The sequence below is a fragment of the Lutzomyia longipalpis genome, chromosome 3, assembly GCF_024334085.1.
Source record: "Lutzomyia longipalpis isolate SR_M1_2022 chromosome 3, ASM2433408v1".
NCBI classification, from domain to species: domain Eukaryota; kingdom Metazoa; phylum Arthropoda; class Insecta; order Diptera; family Psychodidae; genus Lutzomyia; species Lutzomyia longipalpis.
Window position 1 is genome coordinate 7,317,247 of NC_074709.1, and position 24,285 is coordinate 7,341,531.

At 34.1% G+C, this 24,285-nt stretch overlaps 2 protein-coding genes across 5 annotated transcripts in view; both read right to left on the reverse strand.

The window, feature by feature from the left end:
• Positions 1-6,947, reverse strand: part of LOC129791758 (calcium uniporter protein, mitochondrial) — a 64,193-nt gene extending 57,246 nt beyond the window's left edge. Inside the window, exon 1 of the mRNA XM_055830135.1 lies at positions 6,666-6,947. Coding sequence (XP_055686110.1) covers positions 6,666-6,758 — 93 coding nt within the window. The 5' untranslated portion in view covers positions 6,759-6,947. The remainder of the gene's footprint in view (positions 1-6,665) is intronic.
• Positions 6,948-8,289: 1,342 nt separating this feature from the next.
• LOC129791759 (bifunctional heparan sulfate N-deacetylase/N-sulfotransferase) overlaps positions 8,290-24,285 on the reverse strand; it is a 60,765-nt gene continuing 44,769 nt past the window's right edge. For all 4 annotated transcript variants that reach the window (XM_055830139.1, XM_055830137.1, XM_055830138.1 and 1 more), the window contains exons 5-8: positions 16,220-17,296; positions 13,679-14,447; positions 11,782-12,134; positions 8,290-11,594 (exon numbers count right to left, since the gene is read on the reverse strand). In XM_055830139.1, the coding sequence (XP_055686114.1) occupies positions 11,492-11,594; positions 11,782-12,134; positions 13,679-14,447; positions 16,220-17,296 (2,302 nt within the window). In that variant the 3' untranslated portion in view covers positions 8,290-11,491. The remainder of the gene's footprint in view (positions 11,595-11,781; positions 12,135-13,678; positions 14,448-16,219; positions 17,297-24,285) is intronic.

Below are 24,285 nucleotides of genomic sequence, written 5' to 3' on the forward strand. Positions count from 1 at the left end.
GTAAACTAAACAAATGTCATTAAAAGCAAACGTCATGGGATCGAAAATCGTTGCTGATCATTCTTTCCAAGCAATATCAGCTAAAATATTTGATAAATTAATTATTTAACAAGAAACCTTTAAAAAAATCGTTAAAAACTTTTCTCAATCTATTATTCAATCTACACCAAGTAGCAAATTTTGTCAGCAAATACAACAAATTAGATAGGTACCCATTATTTAACCTTTTAGTACAAATATTTTCAATGTTTCTTCTTCTTTGTCCGTTGGGTAAAAACAAAACATATGGACAACTTCTAAATTCCTTTCCCACATTCGACAAAAAAGGAACTCGGGTGTTTCCCCTTGAGAGTCCACTAACTAACTTACAAACTGGTTGACCCCTTTGGAACTTTCCCAACCCCCGCCCCGAAATTTTCCTTTGATAGCTTTTCTCCGTTGAACTTTTTTTATGTTCAATTCTTCATAGAAGTTCGTAAAATTCTTCCTATCACTTAATTTGATCTTGAATAAATGTTAAAGTTGGGCGAGGGTGTGGACGAGATGAAATTAATCGGTATCATTTACTATATAGCCGTATCAGGGAAGGACAATAAATGGGAGGAAGAAATATGGATGGAGATACCGCAAAATGTGCTAAAATGTCAGGAAGTTTTATGAAGTAGAATAAATTTGTCGTTGAAAATTTTCTTCATCGCTAAATTTAATGACAATGCGCAATTTTGATACATTCATCACGTATATAGCAAGAGCTTATATAGACTCCATCGAAAATACCTACTAAATGGGACAATTTAATATTTTTCGAGTGGATTTACATCATTAACACTAAATGAGGGGAGACTTTTAAATTCATTACTATTTAGTCGTATTGTATGCTTGTTAAATGTTACAATCAACGAAGCTTTTTAAGTGGAACCAATTGAAATTATTACTCGTACATCCTTTAAAAGGTACCTACCTCACTCTGGTGAAGATTTGTGAAATTCATTAGTGAAGAAGGAGCAAAAACATTTAAATATTATTTTGTCCATTTTATTCTCAAGAATCTTCATTATTTTATTGAGAATCTTGAGAATGTTTTGCATAAATTGTTTTGGCAAAGAGTCTTATACACCACTTTAGATAAATATTTGAGTTATGCGAGAAAGCAACATTGAAAACATTTTATTTGAGAACATGCATGATGTTGTCTAATATGTAGTTTTTTACCTATAAGTTGTACCAATAAAACAGAGCCATTTTATCCTCTTAGCATCGTCGACAATTGGAGAAAATGGGGTTGAGAGCACCCGGGGAAAAGCTCTCATAAACACACGAGTGAGTAAGCAGAATGGTTGCTCTCACAGCTCTTTCTTCTTTTCCCATTTTCCACTTTCATGGGGAATTTCATGTCCAAATTGGGAGGATATAAAGAGAGTACAATCATATTTTACCCAGGACTGTACATTCAATGCACGTAAATGCAACGAAAATTTTCCACATGTATGAAGGGCATGAAGGGCGTAGTAACTACCAAAACCCCTCAAGACGAAGGTAAAATACTTTGAAAATAAATCCCATCACGTTGGACAATTTATAATTGTTCAAAATTTTTAAAATTTTCCTTTCTTTTTTCTCCATTGTAGTCATTTGGTCGTGTATTGAGTCTTCTTTCAACTTTATTATTATAGTAAATCATTGGAGTGAAATAAAGTTTTATTATCCCATAAAATTAACAGAATTTTCCCGGTGCCATTGCATGAGATTTATATATTTCGAAACACCCCGCCACGCGATATATCCTTAAAATGTAGTCTGTTCTACACAAATATTTTTTAAAAAATTACTTTTTAATAGGTTTGGAAAATTAACAAATTTCTGGCACGTTATTGGCATAAAACTGAAAGAAGGAAGTGTGAGAAGCTTGAAAGAGGTGTGAAAAAAATGCCCAGAAGCTTCCAAAAGTGTGAGAAAAAATATTAGTTCAGTGTGAATTTTAATAACTTAACCCACTTCTGTCGACTCATAGATTTATTTTGCGAAGAAATTAATGGTGCTATTACCACCACCACCACTGTATGCATTGTAGAGAAGGATGGAATGAAAATATTCAGTCCTATTTTTGTAGTAATTAAGCAAATAATTTGGGGAAATAGAAGAGGAAAATGGTGCAAAACTTAATCGAAAAAGTGAAATAAGTCTCGCCCGGTGAATGAAAAAGCTTTTTAATTTTAATATTACGACCATTTCGAGTTCTTTTATGCATTTTTGCTAAAATTTTAATGGCATCTACACTCTGTTCAGTAAAATCAAATTTTTTGTTAGCCCACATCAGCAATTTTATCCCTTTACTGGACTTTTATGGAACCTAATTCTCCGCAAGAACAATTTTATAGAATCTACTTTTTATTGCCTCTAGTTCAGGAAATTTGCAAAATTCATTTGAAAGAAACATTTAATTCTTTCCGCTTGATTAATTTTAAAAATATATTTTTTTAAGTTAGAATTTTCCTTAATTCTTCCTGCTGTAAAAATTTGTTTAAGCTCTGTGTGATTGTGACTCAAGTAATTTTTAATTAGGACTCAAATGTCTTAATGAGACTCAAAAAAATTGATTTAAACGAAATTTTTTGCTACGACTGCTTTAGGTATTTTGTTGTCCAGATTATGTATAAATTATGTCAAGATTAGGTAAAAAACTGAGTGCAAATTAGGCAAAAGTTTCGTCCAAATAAGGTAATTTTGAGTCACAATTAGACATTTTTTGCGTTCCAATAAGACAAATTTGCGTCCACATTAGTCCTAACTGCTTTTTAGGGTTTTCTCTAAATGATCAGAGTTTAATTTAAAACATTTTAAGAGATTTATTATGAATTAAAATTTTAAATAATTATTTTTTTATTTGATAAAGGGGGTGCCTTTATTGCTGATGATTCCCCTGTAATTTTAAATAATATTGAACAATGTAATAAATTAAGAAGTGAAACTTAAAAAAAAATTGATTAAAATTCTCCCAAGAAAATTTATCTTCTAGTTCTCTATCATTTGACTCCAGTCCTCCCTAGTAATGGAAAATTTTCATTGAGTATCACAAGAAAAATCATTCAACATTTTTGCAGAGATTTAGCAAAAATGTGTGTCTTGTGTGAAAAAATTTCACGTTTAAAATAAAGCACTGAAGTTGAAAAATAGATGAATATACCGCAAAACTAATTTTAGCTTCGACTTTATGAAGTGTCTGTGTCTTTCTAAAATCACTTTCACACATATCACATCCAAAATACCCTCTTCTATTTCATGCCAAACTCTTCTTCTTTTTCCTGTAAGCTCTCACTCCACCAAAAAGGAGAGAGAGCATTAGTTTGCAATTTTCTACGCAAATGAATTTGTGGGTGGGCAAAAGGAAGTTTTTGAATTTATAGCGGATAGAGGGTTGAAATGTTTCGGGATAATTTGATCCCTCTGTGTCAAAACTGAATATATAGCGAGCAGTTTAGGTCCTCTCTCCTTTTTTGGATGAGGAACCGTATTGAGATATAATGTTTTGGGTGTTTCTATTCTACACGTTATGTATGAAAAAAAAACTATGTTGCTAAATTTTCCGTCTGTTTCCACAACGTATTTTTCTCATTCCCTTCTTCTTACATTTTTTTTTGGAGCCCTCCCTGGTGATTTTCTAGTTGGTATTCAGTTGTTTTCAGTGACTACACATACTTACTCCTCTTATCATGCAAGAAAAGGGACTTACAGTGTGAACATTTCCATTTCGCACCATTCATACTAAAGTGCTCTACACTGATGACTTCTTCACGCGCGTGATTTATGTGATGGTATAAATATTTTTCCTTCGGGGATATTCCGCACGTTTTCTCCCCACAGCATATGCTGCTAAAATGCACGTTATATGCGACGTATCTTATAAAATCCAATTCTTTTTATTGGCAAAAAAGGAAAACTACATGCTTCCTCCTTTTAATGGCATAGATAGTGCCATTAAAAAGTCATGTAGTGTCCAAAATTCGTGCAATTTCCACCCGGAAGCTTGCCCGGAACTTTTCTAATAGTGCCCAAAAGGAAACACTAGCCAAGAAAATTTTCTAAATTTCCTGCAGACTTTTCAAAAAAAAAAAGGAAAATTCAAGGTGGGGCTACAATGGCAATAAAATCCTCCCAGCTAAAAGCACGTTTCTCACGTTTCATTCACACCCCACCCGTCGCTAAATTCAATCGCGGAAAGGCGGACAATGAAAGAGGAAAGTTTATCATGAGTCGAGAGAATTTCCTCCAAATGCGGTCAGTTTCAAAAACATCCCATTTAATCTCTTCCACTTTCCCCTAATTGGATTAAATCTATATGGACTTCTTCATTTTCAAATGGCAAAAATTTTAAGCTTAATTCTGTGGGTTACGCGAGATCACAATAAAAAGCTTCTTCCCGCAGGGTGTGGAAGCAAATCAACGTATATAGGGGTTGAAAATATACATATATGTGACCATAAAATGAATAAAAATTTAATTAAATTGAAATGCTTAAAAGCATTAGAAATGAATCTGTTGCCATCTATTTAATCCATTCAATTAAAGTCTATACACAGAGCTGTGAAAATGACATTTCTCTCTGCCAGGAACTATTAACAATTAATTAGTGGACTTACAGTGAAGTACTAATTTATTTTTTAGAATGCTGCGAATTTAGAATTTTAGAATTTAGACTTTTTAGAATGAATTTTATTTTGTGAGAAAAAAACTTTAAGTGTTAACCCTTTAAGGAACGTTATGCATTCAGTGGATCAAGTGTACTGAACATATCTTTTGGAGATTACTTTGGGCTCAAATAAGAATTTTTAACAAAAACATCGCAGCTTTGTTTTTAGTTTTTCATCCTTCTGGATCCTATGAGTCCTTAAAGATATCCTCTTATGGTTTGAAGGTGTTAAAAAATATCAGGACTTATTGTATTGATTTTGACTCAATATATAAAAGTAAAATAACTCTAAAATTTTAATTTTCAAAAACGAGCTTAACGCCTTTGAGGGGTTAAAAGTTTAAAGAATTTTTGAGTTCCATTTAAGATTTTTATTTATAAAAAACTTTCAGTCAAATATTCATTCTCTTGAAGGAGTTAAATATTGATAAAAAAAAATAATTCACATATTGTGTTTTGTTATCAAATTTTATTTATTCATTTTTTTAAATTTTTTTCAGCATTATCAATATACAGAGAATTAAGAAATCTTGAATAAATACCATTTTTTGTGAAGATAGATTAATAAAAAATTATATTTAGGAAAATAGAGGAATTTATTTATTGCAGAGAATTTTTTTTTTAATTTATCACCCAAATTCTATTTTTGTAAAGAAACTTATTCTTAAGAACTTTTGAGTTCTGTTTTAGGTTATTTATAAAAAGCTCTTGATCAATTTTTCATTTTCCTCAAAGAGCCAAATATTCTACTGATTCATTTAGCCCCATAACCGCCACGACTTCTGAAATTCTTTTTTAAGAAACTTTCGAAAAGAACTCACATAATTAATCATAAAAAAAAACTTTAAAAAATCTAAACATTTTAAAAATAAAAAGCTTTTAAATCTCACCGTATAATAAAAAATACATTAAGTTCAAATGATTCATTTAGCCCCGTTTCCATCAAATCAATTCTTGTTAAATTATTCGTTAAAGTTTAAATTTTATTGTGATTCCCAGTCAATAGAAAAATCGACAAGCCGTTGACGAAAAACATGATTAATCGTGGGGAGAGGGAGAGAGCATAAAGGTAGCATAAATGTATTTTGAATGTCTTTCTGATAACCCACATAAAGTGCTTATCATTCACATTTTTGATTCTACATTTTTTTCAGCCTGATAAAGCTTTTTTTCACTTTTATCACTTCACATATTTCTTTTGCTTTAAATTGTTTACCTTTCTATCAACGAATTATTTGCACACAACACACCTGACTCTTGTGATTAGCATGTGCACAAAATTCTTATCGTACACGACTTGTTTTCCCTTTTTGATTTGCAACAAATAAATCTTTCTAATCAATTTTATTTTTTGAAAAAGAATAAATTTATTTTTAGCTAAACCTCTTAGCCTCTTTTATCTGTTCCCATATATTCTGTGATTCATACGCTGTACGATTCTAAGAAGAAAATCATTCTTTTTAAAACATTCGAGCTGAATCAGAAGGTTAAGAAGTGGGATGATTTTTTTTCGGGGTACTACCCTTCAGAAGAATTTCTTGTAATCATGTGCGGGGGTTGAAAAAGTTCAAGGCTTCCACCCCCCCTCCTCCTGAGCATAAAATGTAAATCTCGCTTTTCTCGCAAAACAATTTTTTTTCTTAATTTTCCATCTGGCGAATTTTGGTTGCGAGAGAGGAGCTATTTTTGGGGCTGCCACAGCCCAAAAAGCTCACTCGCGGAAAAAGCATGAGGATGGACTTTTCTCCAATTAAAAAAAAATCCCCCGGAAAAGTCCGCAGGGAGCGCACACACCCTCTTTGTGACCCCGTGCCGAAAATTCATTCACTTTTCCTCCCCCAAACATTACTTCTTCGCGCACTTTGGCCCAATTGAGCTTTTCCTTTTCCCCGTGTACGGCCACACACACGGGAAGCGGGGAGGGGGGCAGAGGTGGAAAAGCATTGTGTGAAAATTCATCTCCCGGCTGCCTTTTTACCTTTCGTCCCTCCTGGGCACCAGCCAATGTTTTTAATCCAAAGCGCGCTAGGTCAATCCTGAATAGCTGACACCGTGCTATTTGGAGCGACATTGCACCTGCTGCAGCGGCTCTACAGCAACATCGCACAACTGCACAAATTGCGGACACTTTTGAGCATTTAGGGGGCCCAATTCACAGGGATTTTTACTTTAAATTCGTCACACAACAAAACACACGAAAACTCCGTCACCTCCACTTCTTCCACTCGCACTGGCGCAATGTGACAGAATTTTCCGCAAAAAACTGACATTTCCCATGTTTCACACAGTCGGCACGTGCAAAACTTGCGTTTCATGGATTTCTCGCGCATTTTGTGTAACATTGTACGTAGTCAACACCCACACCCATGTTTCTTGCGGATAATTCCGTGGATTCCGTGTTTCATTGCGCTGATTTTGGCACAGCAACGTTTGAGAAACATTTTTGAATTTTCTGGATAAACCGGATAAACGTTTTGTTATCTGTTTTTCAGTGTATATTTAACCCTTTTAGACACATCTATGTTTCCATCAAGACTATCTGGGAAAAGCAGGTAAATATCATCCCAAAAAATTAAACAATGACGTCACTAGCTTTGCGAAACATTCGCGCAAATCTTTCTTCGATGGGTCTTTACAAGATATTTAACCCTTTGGCGTCCACGTGACTCATAGTTTTGAAATATTCGATCTTTCATTGCAATATTTGTTCCTTTTTTTAATACTCAAAGAGGACATTTTCCAGTCAAAACGTCTTTTTTTTGTCTTATTAATCTTTCGTGTTGTTTGGGTAATACGTAAACCATTTTAGACGTGTTTCTTCAAACATGTGAAACATTAGCGTAAATGTTTCTTCTGAGTTTTTATAAGGTGAGTATTTAGCCATTTTCACGTTTTTTTGAGTCATAAGGTACACCTAAACGTGTAATATTTTATTTTCTCTAATTTAATCCTTTCGCGTTCACGTAAAACATAGAAATAATGAAACATTCGATATTTATATCACTTATATCCCGATACTTATTTTTATGCCTTTAGACATTTATTCATCAGAACGTCTTCTTTGGTCTCTTCTACGTAATTTTAACGTATTTCCAACTTGAAGAAATAACTAAATTCATTTAGATTCGAGAAATTAAACTGTTTCACGTTTGGGACTACGTATGATACAAAGAACGCAAATGAGTTGAATGAATTAAATTATTTTTTAAAGTTAGAAATAAACTGAAATAAACAAAAGACGTTTTGCCCAAGGAATATCTTCTCGGAGCATCCATAGATTCCATAGATTAAATATCGAGATAAAAAGGAAGCACAGAGAGCATGTTTTAATGTTTTACGTGGACGCAAAAGGGTTAACGTAAACTCAACGCATTTCTAACTTGAAAAAAAAAAAACTAAATTCATTAAAATAAAAAAAAAGAAATATAATGTTTCATGTTCGGGTCAACGCACGATCCAAAGCACGTCAAAGGGTTAAATCCACTAAAACGTATAACGAACTCCCCTGAACACTAAAATTGCCTAAATTCACCCCCAAAGACGGTATGATTGCAAATCTTTAATAAAAAGCTTTTTGTAATTAAATAAAAATGCATTTTGGGTACATTTTATAATTTTTATTGTCAAACAAGGATTTACCACATGACTTGTTTTTTTTTTTCTTTTAAATATCCTCTGTCACTCTTAGTCCAATATTTATCATTAATTTTAGCACATTTTACTATTTAATATTTACACAATTAATTGGGCTGTAAATTCTATTTTCACACCATTCACTTTTGCCCTCATCTTCACGTAAATTTCATCAATTACAGTCATCTTAACCATCTCTTCACATTACTCAATGGGCTAATTACAAGTTTTTTTTTACGTTGATAAAAATCTACAATTGATACTTCTTTTTTCTCTTTAATAATTAATGGCACAAATTAATGGGATTTCTTTTTTTTTTTTTTTAAACTTAACTTTTGCATTAATTTTGAATTTTTCTCATCTTTATTCTACAATTTTTAAATTTTTTTTGCCATTTTATTGAAAATATTTCTTGCATTAAAGTTTTATTTCTTATTTTCGTTTTTTTTTTCTTTATTAGGAATTGTTTTCTTTTTTAATTCTTCTTTTGCTTATTGTGCCGAAATTTCTCACTCGATATGTAATTCGTTTTCCTTTTAATAAACATAATTTTTGACAATTTTTTTTTCATTGAAGGTGGATAAAATATTGGTCATATCGGTTTGATATTAAACCATTTTTGTTATCTCATTTGATATGTATCCAAGTGAGTTATTTCTCCTTAACACATTGTGTGTGAAATACCCCGAGGATTTGGAATCAATTGACACGTCATACGCCCACCCACATTTTAACACGCCCCACCCCCTCCCCTAAACGTGTCCCATTCAAAAAATAAAATATTGTATTTCCCCACGTAAAATCTCTCATTTAAATTAAAGCCAAATAAACTGGGATAAAGTACAAGAAATAAAAAATATCCTCTTCAATATATTCAGTGTTTTTTTTTAAATAATTAAATGGTACACAAAGTTGGAAATAATGCAAAATTAATCGTGTCCCTTTTTTGATTTATTTAAAAAACGTTTTTTAATTGATTTTTTTTGCATTTCAATAAATCTGCTTCTACTAGTGGCCACGTTGATTTTGTGTCCTAATAAAAAAAAAAGTTTATTGCAGCTGAAATTGAATTTCATTGTGTAACTTTGGGGATTACATGAGGGGTTATATACCTTTCTAATGGAAAATTTGATTTCTTTTAGTCTTTCAAGGTTGATATGTCACATCTTTGGTTCTAAAAGTTCGATTTTGATCCAATTACGTCGGAAAGAATTGAAAGATTTGTCAGATCTTAAAAAAATATTATAGTACCTACTTTTAGATCCCAAAGCCGGAACACATTTTTCTCTTTAAAACGGAAAAGAATTTTTATTTTATCGTTGTAAGACATAAAGGTAAAAAAGAGTAAAAGATTTCTTTGACAGAATTGCCCATATTTGCTGAACAATTTTGAAAAAAAAATCCATTCTATTCAGAATTCATTTACAGATAGAATAGAAAGATAGAATGCTTACAGAATAAGAGACTTTTCTGATATTATTATTTAAAAAAAAATCATCTTTAACTTACAATTAGATCCTTGCTAAAGATATTTTTGTCAAAAGAATCTTTTATTCTTATCTTTTATTTTTGACAGAGAAATGCATAAAATTTGACATTTTTTTTAACACAATAATTCGCTGACAGAATAAAAAATCTCTTTACAATTGTAGAAGAATATTCGAATCAAAATTTCAAGAAAATACTAACAGATTTTTTCTAAACAAAAATAAAATTTTTGATTTTCTCTTAACTTTTGATTTTCTTCCGGAATGCGTGGGTTTCGGTTCGGTTGTAGTGTCCTCCCACACTTCTTCCAGAATTTTCAATGTTAAATTCTGGAAGTTATAGGGGTATATTCAGTGATTAAGAAATCCTGGAAATTTGAAGAATTTCATCTGAAATTTCAACGATTTCAAGGAAAACTTGGTCACAGAATACGACCCAATAGTTCTAATTTTAAAATCAAACTGAAAATTAAATTCTTGAAAATCTTTTTTAAAATGTTTCTAATAAAAATTTCAAGTTCTTGAAAGTCTTGACCACAGAAGTCAATCCATTTCTTTAAAAAAAAATATTTTGAAAATAATTCTTTTTGCAAAATCCAAACTTTTAGAGCTTTAGAATTTAGACGAAAGCTCTTCGGTAAATTCATCGAAATATTAAAGACAAAATAACTGTTTTAATCTGAACGGTTGAAAGGTATATAACCCCATTGGAACATTAATTTTATATATTTTTTATTTCTACCTAAATTCATTCATTGCGTTTTCTCTTTTTTTTTAATTCGTAATTTTGATTGAATCCTTGTTATTAGGCAAAGGAAAATTGGAAATAAAATCCCAAAAATGGTTCATTTTTGAGGTCTTTTTAAAAAAATTTAAAAGTTCTTTAAAAAAAAAGAGTTTAGAATAATTTTTATTTCTGGAATGTCTTTAGAGCGAAAGAAAAAATGTCAAAAGAAAATCCACCGTGGAGGGCACATCTGGGACAGGATGAGAGTGTGGAAAAGCTTCACAGAAGCAATTTATTGGCTTAAAATGCATTGCAGTGGGATTAAGTTGAGGCAATCAAGGGATTTACTACTTGAGTCAGTAGGACGGAAAGTAGACAGGTGGACGGTTTAGCTTTCTTCTCCCCCTCACTTTTTTTTTTGCAGGCTTCACATTGTCAATTTTCTCCCCATTCTTCACCTCTCGTCGTTCACTCTTTTATATATCACTTTTCAATGGAACATCGTGCTCTGCAACCCCTATTTTCTTCAATTTTCCATTCTATTGTTGATAAATAGTTCTTTTTTTGTTGTTGTTGCGATTTTCTTTCATGATGGGAGAAAATAGAAAGAAATGTTGGAGCAGCGAAAAATTTTGCATTATTTCCAAGATTTTCGTTTTTTTTTCTTCTTTTCTTTTGAAGGAATAAAAAAAAATTAAGTATGTAGCAAATTAAATACTTTTGTCGGTGTATTGAAGTGTAGTATTTTCGAAGAGGTTGAGAATTAAGGTAAAATACATACAAAAAGGGTATAAAAAGGGTATAAAAAGGGTATAATATATACCCCCTTTTTCAATAAATACAACAATCGACGAAAGATACAACTCTTCCATTTAGTTAGGCTCACACTGCGCACCGCATTTACCGGAGACTTCCTGGGCAGGCAATTTGCTCCACCCCAATGGGCTTCTCTGCATGTTATGATGTCGTGGAGAGATCATCCTTCAACCATTGTGGAATTGGGCGAGAGCCGAGTTTATGTAGCAACTTCACGAGGGCTGTATTGTGGCTCAAATAGTATCTGGAAAAAAATGAAGTGAGAATTTTCCATAAAAAAATTAATTTTTATTGAATAAAAAATCAAATTAAATTTTCTTAAATTAACAAAAAAGAACAAAAATTGAAGGAAGTCATTTTTTCTTCCTTATTTTGTGATTTAACTTTGAAAGAAAAATCTAGAGATGAAAAGAAGTTCGTATATAACACACCTCTGAAGAATTTTCTGACTCCTCTCATCCATTGGCGGATATTGTCGCCCCTTGGACTTCCCCAGGCATTTATTCCGTGTCTCCCCGACAACTTGGCAATAGAAACCCTTCTTGGCATCGTAGCGCAGGTGACTGGAGTAGTCAAAGGTGGGTGTTATTTTAAGGAATCTCTGAAGCTCCATCATCACCTCCACCGGATTCGATTTCAGCTGCTCCCCATCAATTATGTGGAGCTGCTGTGCTGTATAATAGGCCAACCATCGTTCCATATGCTGAGCATACTTCCCTGGATTTAGGCAGCGATTCCTCAAATCCTTCAGGGGACGTGGGGAGGAATCACTCGCTGTTATTACCTGAAGAAATTCAATTGAAAATCATGAGAAATTTATTGCAGCGCTCATGGAATATTTTCTCCTTTCCCCCTTAAACTATTATTGAAATTATTAAAAAATAATAAATTGTTGACTAAGAAATTATAAAATTAAATAAAAATTAATTTTCTTTGTTGATTATATTTGGTTCTTTTTTCTAAACAGAGCGAAAAAGAAAATAAAAGATAATTATGCAAAGTAGAAAATTATTCTTTTAATTTTCCTTCCATCAATTAACAAGCAATTATTTGCAATTTTCCCCTGGAAAATTGATACGGTGCAATTACAAGGAGAACATTTTATTTGAATTTTTTCTCCACTTCAATGAAAGCTCTATGAGAGGAGAAAGTCTCTCTGTCTTTGGAAATAAATTATTTAAGAGAAGAAAAATAGTTTGACAAATTCTCGTTAAAGAAAAATGGTTTGAAGACAAGTTTTCTATATTTTTTAGGGGAAAGTAGGGCAATTGGTATACTAACAGGGTTTAGAAAAATGAAAAATTCACAAAGAAATTAAACTAACATTGCATTGAAGGAATTCATTCGAAAAAATTTGTTTTTTTTGTTATGTAAATGAATAAAATCGGGAATTTACAAGAAGATGAGCTTTCAACAGATTGGGAAGCAAAAGCTCTAAAATTTATTATTGTAACCTAAAAATAATTAAATTCAAGGCTTAAAGCTTAAAAGGACTAAATTCAAGCCCAAAAAAAAACTAAATTTAATACGAATAATAATTGAACTCAAGCCTTATAAGGACTAAATTCAATCCTCAAAAAGACTAAATTAAATACGAAAAAGGACCTAATTTAAGTCTAAAAAGAATTAAATTCAAGAAGAAAAAGGACTAAACTGAAGACAATTCAAACCGAAAAAGAACTAAATTCAAGTCTTAAAAGGACTAAATTCAAGCGAAAAAAAAGGACTATATTTAAGCCGAATAAGAATTGAATTCAAGCCTTAAAAGAACTAAATTCTAGCTTTAAATAGACTAAATTAAAACCAAAAAGGAATAAATTTAAGCCTAAAAAGAATTAAACTCTAGATGAAAAAAGAACTAAATTCAAGTCTTAAAAGGACTAATTTTAAGGCTTAAAAAGGACTAGATTCTATCTAAAAAAGGACTAAATTCTAGCTAAAAAAAAGGACTAAATTCAAGCCGAAAAAAGGACTAAATTTAAGGCTTAAAAAGGACTAGATTCTAACTAAAAAAGGACTAAATTCAAGCCTAAAATGAGCTTAAAATCAACCTTACTCAAGCCTAAAAATTTTTAAATTCATTTTACGGCATTTATTCTGTTCAGATTTATTTCGTTTTTATTAAGGGATGTTTGAATTGAATGAAAATATTCAAATCTTCGGAAAATCTTCGTAAAAAAACTAAAATATTCAACAGATAAACATCCCTTGAAAATTTTCAACAAAACTTTGTCAAAAACAACAAAAAATCTTTTTTTTAAATATAAATTAATAAAAAAAGAAAAATTCAACAAAAATAAATGAAAAGAAAGAGAATAGAGGTCTCACCTGATAGAAGCTGTAGTTGTTGGCAATTAAATCACCGTGCGCCTTAATGTGCTCATACCAGGAATAGGCACGTTTAGCCGGTGATATGAGGATCATGATGATTTTTGCCTTTGGCAGAAGGGCGTGTGCTCGCTTTGGTACAAAATCCCCATCAAAGTATGTTGCTGACTTCTCAAACATGTATTTTGCTGAACCATTGCTCTGTACCGGGAAGAAGTTCATGTACCAATCTAGGCCCCTGTAGTAGTTGATCCCGTTGAAGAATTGAATCTCCTCGAAGGTATCGGGGTTGGGGAGGTTGCTGGCAATACTGGGGTGCATACTGAGGAATGTATAGAGGGCGGTTGTGCCCGTTTTCTGCGGTCCAATCACCAAGAAACGCGGGAGACTCTCGCAACTCTTATTCCTCGACCAAATCTTTATGTGGCGCACATCATCACATGGATTCCCCCACACGGGATCCACCTCGTCGGGGTGCAGCTTAAAGTACGTCTCACCTAGCTTAAGTGGTGGTGCCGATGTGAGATTTAAATTCGTCCAGCATTGCAGGAACTTTATCACCGACTCAAAGGTGTACAGTGCAAGGCGATCACTCCCGTAGTTGGACATGTGGGTCATGAAGATGTTTATGGGATTGTAGACAATTGTCTGGAAGAGCTCACCACCTTGGATTGAGTCGTCGAGCTTCTCACGACCACCCGGGTAGCGATCGATGTACATTGTGTGGGTGAAGAGGCCGCATGTTTGTCGTGGGAGTACCATGATGTTTCTTCATGAGGGAAGAAAAGAAATTGAAGAAAATTTACGTAAAGAAAAAGCGAAAGTTCTTCTCAGAAAAATTCTTTATCAAAAATCACAAATTTTTTTCTTTTAAAAATTCCTCTTTCCTTCAACGAATTTATTCCCCAAAAAAGGCTTTTAATCGTCCTTTGTATACTGGAGGTTATTGAAGGAACCCCCCACAGCATTTTAGCTGTGTTTCTTTCAGACACAGCTTTTGTGTACCGAGCAAAATCGAAAGTCGTCAGATCGGGCTCAAACTTGGGATGAGCACGAATTAGGGTCCCCACATTCCAAAAACGTATGCGCCAAAAAAATTTTTTCCGGCCGGCCGGCCGGCCGTCCGTCCGGCCGTGGTTTATGACTGAATTGCAAGAGAACGGTAATAGATAGAGACTTGCGGTAAACGGCAAAGTTTAAAAGTCGACTGGAAGACGTCCGATTATGACGTCAAATTTTACCCCCCACCCCCCCGTCCGCCATTTTGAATAACCTCAAAATTTTGTTTTCGCTATATCTCAGCCCCTGTAATAGCTAAAAATCTGAAATTTTGATATGTTGTAGGGGCCATCAAGACCTTTCCAACGATACCTCATTTTCGAAAATCGGTCAATCCGTTTAGTCAATATGGCCGCCACAATTTTTTATCGAAAATCGACCATAACTCGAAAACGGCTTGACCGATTTTGATCAACTCGGGCTCAAATGAAAGCTCTCAACAAACCCTACAACTCTCTAGAACATACGAAGTTTCAAAAGTGACCGCTAGGGGGCCAAAAACCAAAAACAAAATTTTCGATGAGTTTTCGATGAATATCTCGAAAACGCCATTATCGATTTGCTTCATTTTTTGATATGTTATAGCTGACCATATTATCTAGCTCCATGCCAAAAATGAAGAAAATCTATATCTCCGTTCTCGAGATATAGCCTTCCAAAGTTATGCATGTCATATCTCGGGTTCTACAAGTCCGATTTTGATCAACTCAAGTGCAAATGAAAGGTTTCGTGAAGCCCTACAAATGTCTAGAACATTACAAGTTCGAGAAATGACCGCGAGAGGCGCTAAAGTCAAAATCAAAATTTTCGAAAATTTCGAACTCGAATATTTCGAAAATGCCATTATCGATTTACTTCATATTTTAATATATTATAGTTGAGGACCTTTCCAACGATAGCTCAAACTCGAAAATCTATGGAACCGTTCCCGAGATATGGCATTTTAAAGATTTCTTGCGGGATGACTTTTCAACTTTTCCCGACTTTGCGCGTATTTAAATGAATTTGCGTTCTAGTTTGCTCTCACAAAATTGGTACACTGAAAGAAACACAGCTCCCGTAAGCTTGGTCAGCTTACCCGTACATTTTTCTTTCCTAAAGAAGAAATTTACTGTCAAAGAGGCAAACATTCCTTTCTCGAGTTTACTGGCCAAAAAAAGAACCACAAAAGTGATTAAATTCCATTGGCATGATTTCAGTTCTTCAAACTTTAAATGAATTTCTTTTATATCTCTTCTTTTCCCCCCATCATACTCCCTTCAACATCAAAAGACAACTTTTCCTTCACTCCATGGTGGAAATTCTTTTCCTCAAGACTTGTGCAGAAAAAAAAAATGTTTCCACAGGGAAATCAAAAGGACTTTTTTTTATCATATCAATTGAATTTTTTTTTCCTTGGACTTTGGGAAAGTTCAAAGTGAGCAGAAGCCGGAAGTCTTGGCGGAAGTGCATTATTATTTTTATATGTAGATGTCTTTTTACCTGTGAATAAATCCCCGTCGCAGTCGTGCTGGTCGAAGGTGTGGATACTCCTCTGTGGAGGTAACTTTGATGTCCCAAACTTTCTTCCATGCCATGTAGAGGAGTTCATGGGCGGGATAGACACCCGAATGGTGCGGACTGACTGAATAGCCCGAATCCACGGGGATCCCTTTCTCCCTTGCAAATTCCTTGTTGAGCATCATGTCCGCCACGAGATTTGTGAGATTATCATACAAATGGGGTTGCTGATGATTCCACATGTGGGAGAACCAATTAAATTGATCCACATGCCGGAGGATCATGTCATCCCCGAGGTTCTCATCGTGATTCCCATGATGGAAGTACTTCCCCGAGAAGCCGAGATTGAACTTGAAGCCCGGCACGAGGGTTGCAAGACGCTTCTGTGTTGCAATGAGCGCCTGAACGTCATCCGGCTTGAGGCGTGTCCCCAATTCCCCCACAAAGATATCATCAATATCCACAAGGATCATCCGATTGAGACTTAGGCTCAGCTGCCCATGGCTCAGGTACGACAGGGCGTCCAAGAAGAGAAGACGATGCAACCAAAATCGCAAGCCAGACCCAAAGAGAACACGCTGAATCCCATCGAATTTACCATGATCCTGCACAACCGTCGCCAAGGGGGGTTGCGTCACACCGTCCGTTGGATAATCCAACGTATTCCTCTGTGCCCACTCAAGGGGCTCATACGTGCTGTGATTGTGCTGGAAGACAGCCCAATCGGACCCAGGGAGGGCACCCCATGCCGTATCCCCGGCCCGTGTTAGCCTCAATATTGGCGAGAGGGCATTCAGTGTGGCATCCCGTAGCCTGAGATTTGTATGAATGTAAATGGGAAAGCCACGTAGTTGAGCACCCACGAGAGTCTCCTCACTGGCACTGATAAATCCAACAATTCCCACCGAATACTCCCGGCAGTATTTGTCCAAAAGCTCACGATTCCACTTGTCCATGTGCAAATATTTGTCAAAGTTCTCAAATACAATTACACCGTATCGACCCTTGTCCAGATTCGTAAGTACCGGAAGACTTTTGCCAGCCACTTCTATTTTGTACCTGGAAAGAATTTCAAAGAAAACAACGTTAAATTGGTTAATCTTTAATTTTTTTTAATTATGAAGAATTATTCTGCGTAAGTTCCATTGATGGAAAAAGATTGATTCAGAATATTTTGAAGGAAACTTTAACTAAAGTGGAGGCGCCGGGTATAACTAGGCGCCTCCATTTAGTTTCTAACTAATTTAGAGGGAAAACAGACGTTCTGAGTAAAGACTGAAGGCTTCATTTGGTTACTAACTTACAATCTGAAGTAAATTAGAGATTTTTTAAATTACTACCAGGCGCCTCCATTTTACTCCGAATTAATTAAAAACTCAAGGAAAGGAGCCAAGGACAATCAAATGCCACTATTTTGCTTTAAAATAGGTTATTAAGAGATTAATTTCAGGCACTAAGTACTACCAGGCGTCTCCTTTTTTTCTTTTAACATAATTAGATCAAACCTAGAGCACAAGTGGAGGCGCCTGGTACCTCTGAACGATTCCATAATAAATTTAAATATTTGCAATTTTCTTTGTGACTATGTATTTAAATTTGATTGATTTTACTTCTAATTTAATTATTGTGAGTTTCGTTTTGTAATTGTTTTGTAAATATATTCATGTAGGGCTGAAGAAGGGGGAAAACAACCCTCGAAACGTCGTGATAAAAAAAAACAAAGAAAAAGGTAATTTCCGTGTCTTCTTCCTTGAAATTCTAATCTATAGAGTGATAAAAAAAAATTAAAATTTGCTGCCAAATTATGAACTAAAAAAGTACTTTATTGAATACCAACAAAAACAAATTGATTAAGTCAATATTAGATTCATCTCTATTACATAATATACGGAATATACATATATGTAAATCACATACATATGTATATATTTAGTTAAAAGCAAAGAAAATTGCAATACTACATATAACTTCCTGTGGTGGGTTGAATAATTTTATATTTATGAAATTCAATGAGAGAAAAAAGGAGCGCAAAAAAAGTCTTATTTATGATTTTCTCCACTGTTTTCCTTTCTCACACCCAACAAGAATTGTTATCAATCTTTCACAACGCCAACAAAAATAGCAGAAATATTTTCTTTTCAGTGAAATGTGGGTGGAATGAGATCGAGTGATGCAATATTTACTGGCGGTGGAGTCTAACTGCAAATAATAAAAGGAGAGAAGAAATGGGGGTGATGGTGAGATTTTCCCATTGTTTCCTTCCAATTTTCCTTCCGGCCACCTTTCGAATGCTCCCACACAGAGTGGTGAACATCTCATCTGGTTTTCCACCACCCTCGCCTCCCCTCTCTTTTCAGGGAGATTCCCATCGAGAAGTCACTTTTGTGCGTCAGTCTTCATTTTATATACAACACACATACCAACATGCTGCGGGGAAGAAATGTTTATTTCCCGGAAATTACCTTCGGATCAATAAATTCATTTTATAAGGCAATAAAATTAACTTTTTTTCGCTGTCTCTCTCCCTTCAATTGCACACGTTTCCCTTAACTCTCACTTTTCATGATCATTTGAGTGTCCCGAAATAAATTTATACTGGTGGCCAATTCTTTCACATTCCGCGAATAAATTGAAAAAATGCGAAAGGGAAAACTTTATCGATGATGCGTGATAATAGATTTTTCCCCTTTATTTTCTTACCTATATGTATTGTTATATATTAAACGATATAGGTAGGTAGGTGCCTAATATCTCTATAAAAATATTTCCTACAAATTATTTTTAAATCTTAAAGAATATGTTCAAGTCTTTTGATTAATTTTAGGTAAATTTTGCTAAATGTAATTTATTTTATTTCAATTTTATATATTTTTTTTAAATCTCCAATTTATCTATGTTTATTTGCTCAATTTTAATCAAATAAATAGCCAATGAAATGTAAATGAATAAGAAGAAGAATTTATTGGAAAGAAGAGCTATGATTGGTTGATAAATTCGGGTAAAGCATTTTCATTGGCTGCCGCTTGTTCATGATATGGAGCCTCGTTGCAAGGTTAATTTGAATACAGCAGTAGAACTTTAATAAAGCTTTACGAAAAAAAATTCTCTGACTGAGAAAGATTTTAACTCTTTCAGGTCCATTGCATACGCTGACCCAAAGGCTCGATTTGGAAAACGTTTCATTTTATATATAAATTTTTTTAATATTGAGTTTAAATTAGTACAAAACTTTGTCTTTACAATCCCTGATCATTTTATGACCACAAAAGGACATTCTCAAGAACTCACAGGATAGGGAAGGACGAAAAATCGAAAAAATTTGAGTTAGGATTTTTTTTCTAGAAATGTCTTGAGCTCAAAGGAACCCATAATAATTAAAATTATTTTTAGTTTAATTAGCAAACTAGATAAGTCGCGGACCTGAAAGGGTTAAACATAATCTCCATTAGAAGACAAATTAGAATTCTGAATCAGTGAAATGATATTGAAAAATAAAAGTCCATTAAATACAAACAAATCAAGATTTAATTCTCAAATCTGACCACAATGATCTCCTTTAGTTTTACATCAATCAACGTGACATGCCAAAAAAAAAGCAAGGATTTCCCCCATAAACTTTGTTTGTTATGCTTGTACGCTGTGGAAGTCCAAAAGCAGCTATTTGCGCATCAGCAGAAAGGCACAAATGAGAAAAAATGCATGTGACGTGAATATCAATAAATTGAATCAACTTTTGTATTTTGCTTTATCGCATCAAATCACTAAATAAAGAAGTCCTCACGTCTACCAGCTCGTTGTCATTGCACGCCCACGTTCTACTTTTTATACGCAATTGCATTACTCCTGCGTACATATTAATCAAATATATATTTTCACTCTAACTCCGGTTTATATTTCTTTTTATTGTTACCACCCCCCCAGCGAGAGAAATAATTCAATATGAAAGTCATGAAAGTCAACAATAAAAAGAAAACTAAGTAAATTCATCATATAGTTGGTACAATATTGTTCTGCTTGTTGGTTAATATAATGCTTGAAAATTAACTATTTTGTTGCTACACCCCAGGGTTGTTTTATCTTTGGTATTTTTTAACACTTTGTAAGTGCTTGAAAAATTATATTTTCATCTGAAAACTTTGCAGAGAAAAAGAATTTTTTTTCTTACGGATTATCAATTGAGAATGTTATTTAATATCTTCAGAAAAACTTTCAGAATTTTTAAAATATAATTTGACCTTTACTTTATGTTCTGTTCCATTTCAATTTTAATAAACTCCCAATTTATTCTGAAACATCTGCAAAAGAATTTCAATATTAAATTTCAAACTAACAAAGCGAACAAAGCCTTTAAAATTTTAAACGGACGTTTAAATACCCCATCATCCATTTCCTCGTGGAATCACATTGCACGAGATAAGTAGATAAACAAGGAAAGTTCATGTGAAAGTGGGAAATGGGGAAAGGATACATGAAAATTGTTTAAATTAAATGGTGAAAAAGGATGAAGTGTGGAAAAAAATGTGGAAAGTTCCCGAGTCATTTATATAGAGAATGCTCCTGACTTTCCTGGTTGGGTAAACTTTGTTAGAGTAGTGGAGTAATAAATTAGTCCTTTTTTGTGTGCTATGTACCTACTCCTGTCTGTGAACCATCAATTTACAGTCGAAGCTTTTTTTCGTGTTCCTTGATGGCTAAATGAGAGAACGTGCGGAAAACTTCAATCCTCCACTTTATTTCCCTGTTCATTGGACTTTCCCCACACCCACGCAATCCAATTAAATTCATCAAGCTCTGCATATATATGTAGGTTTAGTGGTGTTGCATGTCTCCCCACTCAATAGACAATTATTTATTTATGAGACACAAGACGACGATTTCGCGATACTTAAAAAGGGAGTAAGTTTAAAGAAGAAAAACTAATTATATTTTTTCAAAGTAATAATTCAGATTTATAATCTAAGAAGCTTCTAAAGCAATTTTTAGAGCTTTCCCACAAGGAAAGGACTGCCTTTTCATTATCCCATTTACTCCACATCAAATTATGATAAAGCTTTTCCCATTTCACTCACAGAGAGGTCAAAAAGTTTCCCTATACATAAATCAGCGGTGTGGCAAGAGGAAAATCAACAAAATATTAAGAGCAATTGAAGCTTTCATTTTCAGTTTTTACCCACATCTCCCTCCCTCCGCCCGGTGTACGTTTTTCATTTCACAGGCCTTGCCAATTTTCCTCTTCTCATTTTTTCCCCGTGCACTTTTTTTTACCCCCGTGCCAACCCCAAATACACTTTCCAACGAATTCACCCAGATTTCGCATACATATTAATTAATATTTATGGTAATTCATGCTTCTCCTTTAAATAATACTCTGTACCACACAGATTTTCCCGTCATGTGCAGAAAAAGAATGACTTTTCATAAATTAAATTCTCCTCTTAAAACCCGCCATTCCTTGGCCATTTTTTCACTTCCTCCCTTTTTTCATACACTAGAAAAAACAATTTTTGTAGTTTTCAACTCTCAACTAAATTTTAATTTCCACCTACACCAATTTTTGATGCCATTTTGGGCAATTTTTCCTCCTTCCCCCACCCGCTAGAAAGTTTTCCCAAATTTTCTCCGTATATTTTTGCTAAGCACCCCATGCCAAATGAGTGTTGCCTCCCATCCCCCTCTTAAATGTTCCACACATAGAGAACTTTATGGCACACACATTGGATGAAATAAGGACACACGGAGGCGTATAAAATGACTAAAAACTCCGTCATGTGTCATTTATTTGATATTTAATGACCATCCTCTAGGAATGATGACGTGAAATTGAATACTTATATGGTTTCTATATAATTCAAGTAAAATTCTTTATTTAGCTCTAAGGGGGTGAGAAGCTTCATTGAAAGTTTCCTGGGAATAGAATCGATTTTTTTAAGAAATGAGAGGCATGAATCAGAAATTCCGCAATTACAAAATATATTCGTAATAATAATTTTCCGGGGTTTTCGTCGGTTAAATGGGGATTCTCATCGCTTAGAATAGTAAAAATTTCCCCACGCTTGAGTGAGTGGAAAATTGTCTTGCTTTTGTAGAAAATGTTTGTAAATAAATTCCATCTCTCTGTAGCCACTGAAGAAGGCTCCGAACAAAGCCGAAAGCTCTGAAAAACGTGAGTTTTTCTGGGTGAGAACCCCCATTTAACCGATGAAAAACCCGGAAAATTATTATTATCTCTACGTCGGAAAATCACTTCTTTTTTTATATTCGTAATATTTTGAGGATATTCAATAAGAGAGCTAAAGGAGTTTACCCTTAACTGTTTAGTAAACTAGAGCGTTTAAGGAAATAATCAGGAAATGCGCAATCTTGCAGAGAATCACAAAACAAATCAATAATCGTCAGACTTCCTATTTTCTATTGAAATTAGTTAAGAAAATTTAGCAAAGATTTCCCCAAAAATTTAAACAATGACGTCACAGTTTTTTTTTGCCTTAACCATCTTTTTCCAGCTGATTCTAATTAATTTAATTTAGTTCTTTTTAAATTCTTTACAAGATTATGCGTACGGCCATGCATGTATGTTTTCTCAAATGATGGGTTTTCCTATACAGAAACTGGTAAACTTCTTTTTCATATTAATTTTGCTCCAAGATTAACCCATTTGAGCCTCAGTCTTACGCATTCCTCCACACAACTATTTCAAAATAATTTTAGAAAATTTATCTATGATTTTGAGGGATATTCAAAATATTCTTTGAATGTTAACGCAGATGGGTCCAAGAATTTTTTTTAAAGAATTTTTGCTAAGTTTGATTTGAAAATTTTCTAAAAAGTTTAATTTTTAATCGAAATTCTTGAAATTCTGCACAAGAAGTTGTGAAACTCTTCTTTTCACCGAATCTTTAGGCGCTCAAAATTAGCAGAGAAAATTTTCTGTAAGTGTAAAATATCGTCCAATGGACAAATCTGGGTTAAAATGTTAAGTAAAAGTTATTATATTTAAGCCAAAAAGGTCTTTTTAATAATCAATAGAAAATATAGTTACATTTACTAAATAAACAAATTTATTGAAGCAGATGCGATAGAGGAAATATGGGACGATTATTGATGCCTCACAATCCCACAACGAAGTGGATTTTGTGAGTACCTTTGGCCATGAGAGATTCATGGTGTCGTAAAAGGAGGATGCGAAGAACCCCCTGATTTCATTTTCTCCTCTGTATATTGTATACCGAAACATCTCCATCCCGCACTTCCCACCCACACCCAGAGAGTAGCCCACCGCACTGAATGAGTCCCCATTGTGTGTTGTACTTGCTCTCCAAAGTACTAATTTATTTGTGGGCATCACGTACCATCTACCATGGCAATCTTAACGGCCCCAGTTCTGCCAAATCTGCTGCGGCACAAGCCACTTTCGGCTCAAAGAGTTCCGGGGCACGCAGAAAATGAGTGCCAAGAGGAAGAAAATGGTGAAATAAATACTCGCCTCTCCCACTCCCTTCTCCACCGCCCTACCAAACAAGAATATTGTACACAGCATATTACCCGAAAAATGATGAGAATATCGAGGAGAGGAAGAGTCTTTTGAGGACACCATACACACACTTCTGACCATGTGTCACATCCAGATGGGTGATGATGCTCTTCATCGTCCCCGAAAAGCGATCCTTATGCGGATGATTAGAGGCACACACACACGCACACACATTTATGCCAACATGTCACTTTCGAGACATAATTTGCCCATTGAAACGGTAAATTGCATTGAATGGTCCGCCCTTCTTCATTGAATTTATCACCATTGAATTTCAACCCCTGCAATTCTGCGCACTAATTGACACCCTCCGCCCCCTCCTCCTCCCTGCACCTCCCCACCGTATAATTTGCTCACTCAAAGAATGAAGAGTCAGCACACATATTCAATTATATCCCACTCAACACCATTTTATGTTATATGTTTAAAAAACAATTAAAATCCATCAAATTTGTGGGTTAAAACAAAATTATTTGCCAAATTCCATTTAGTAGCCAACCACCATAAAGTGAACTAA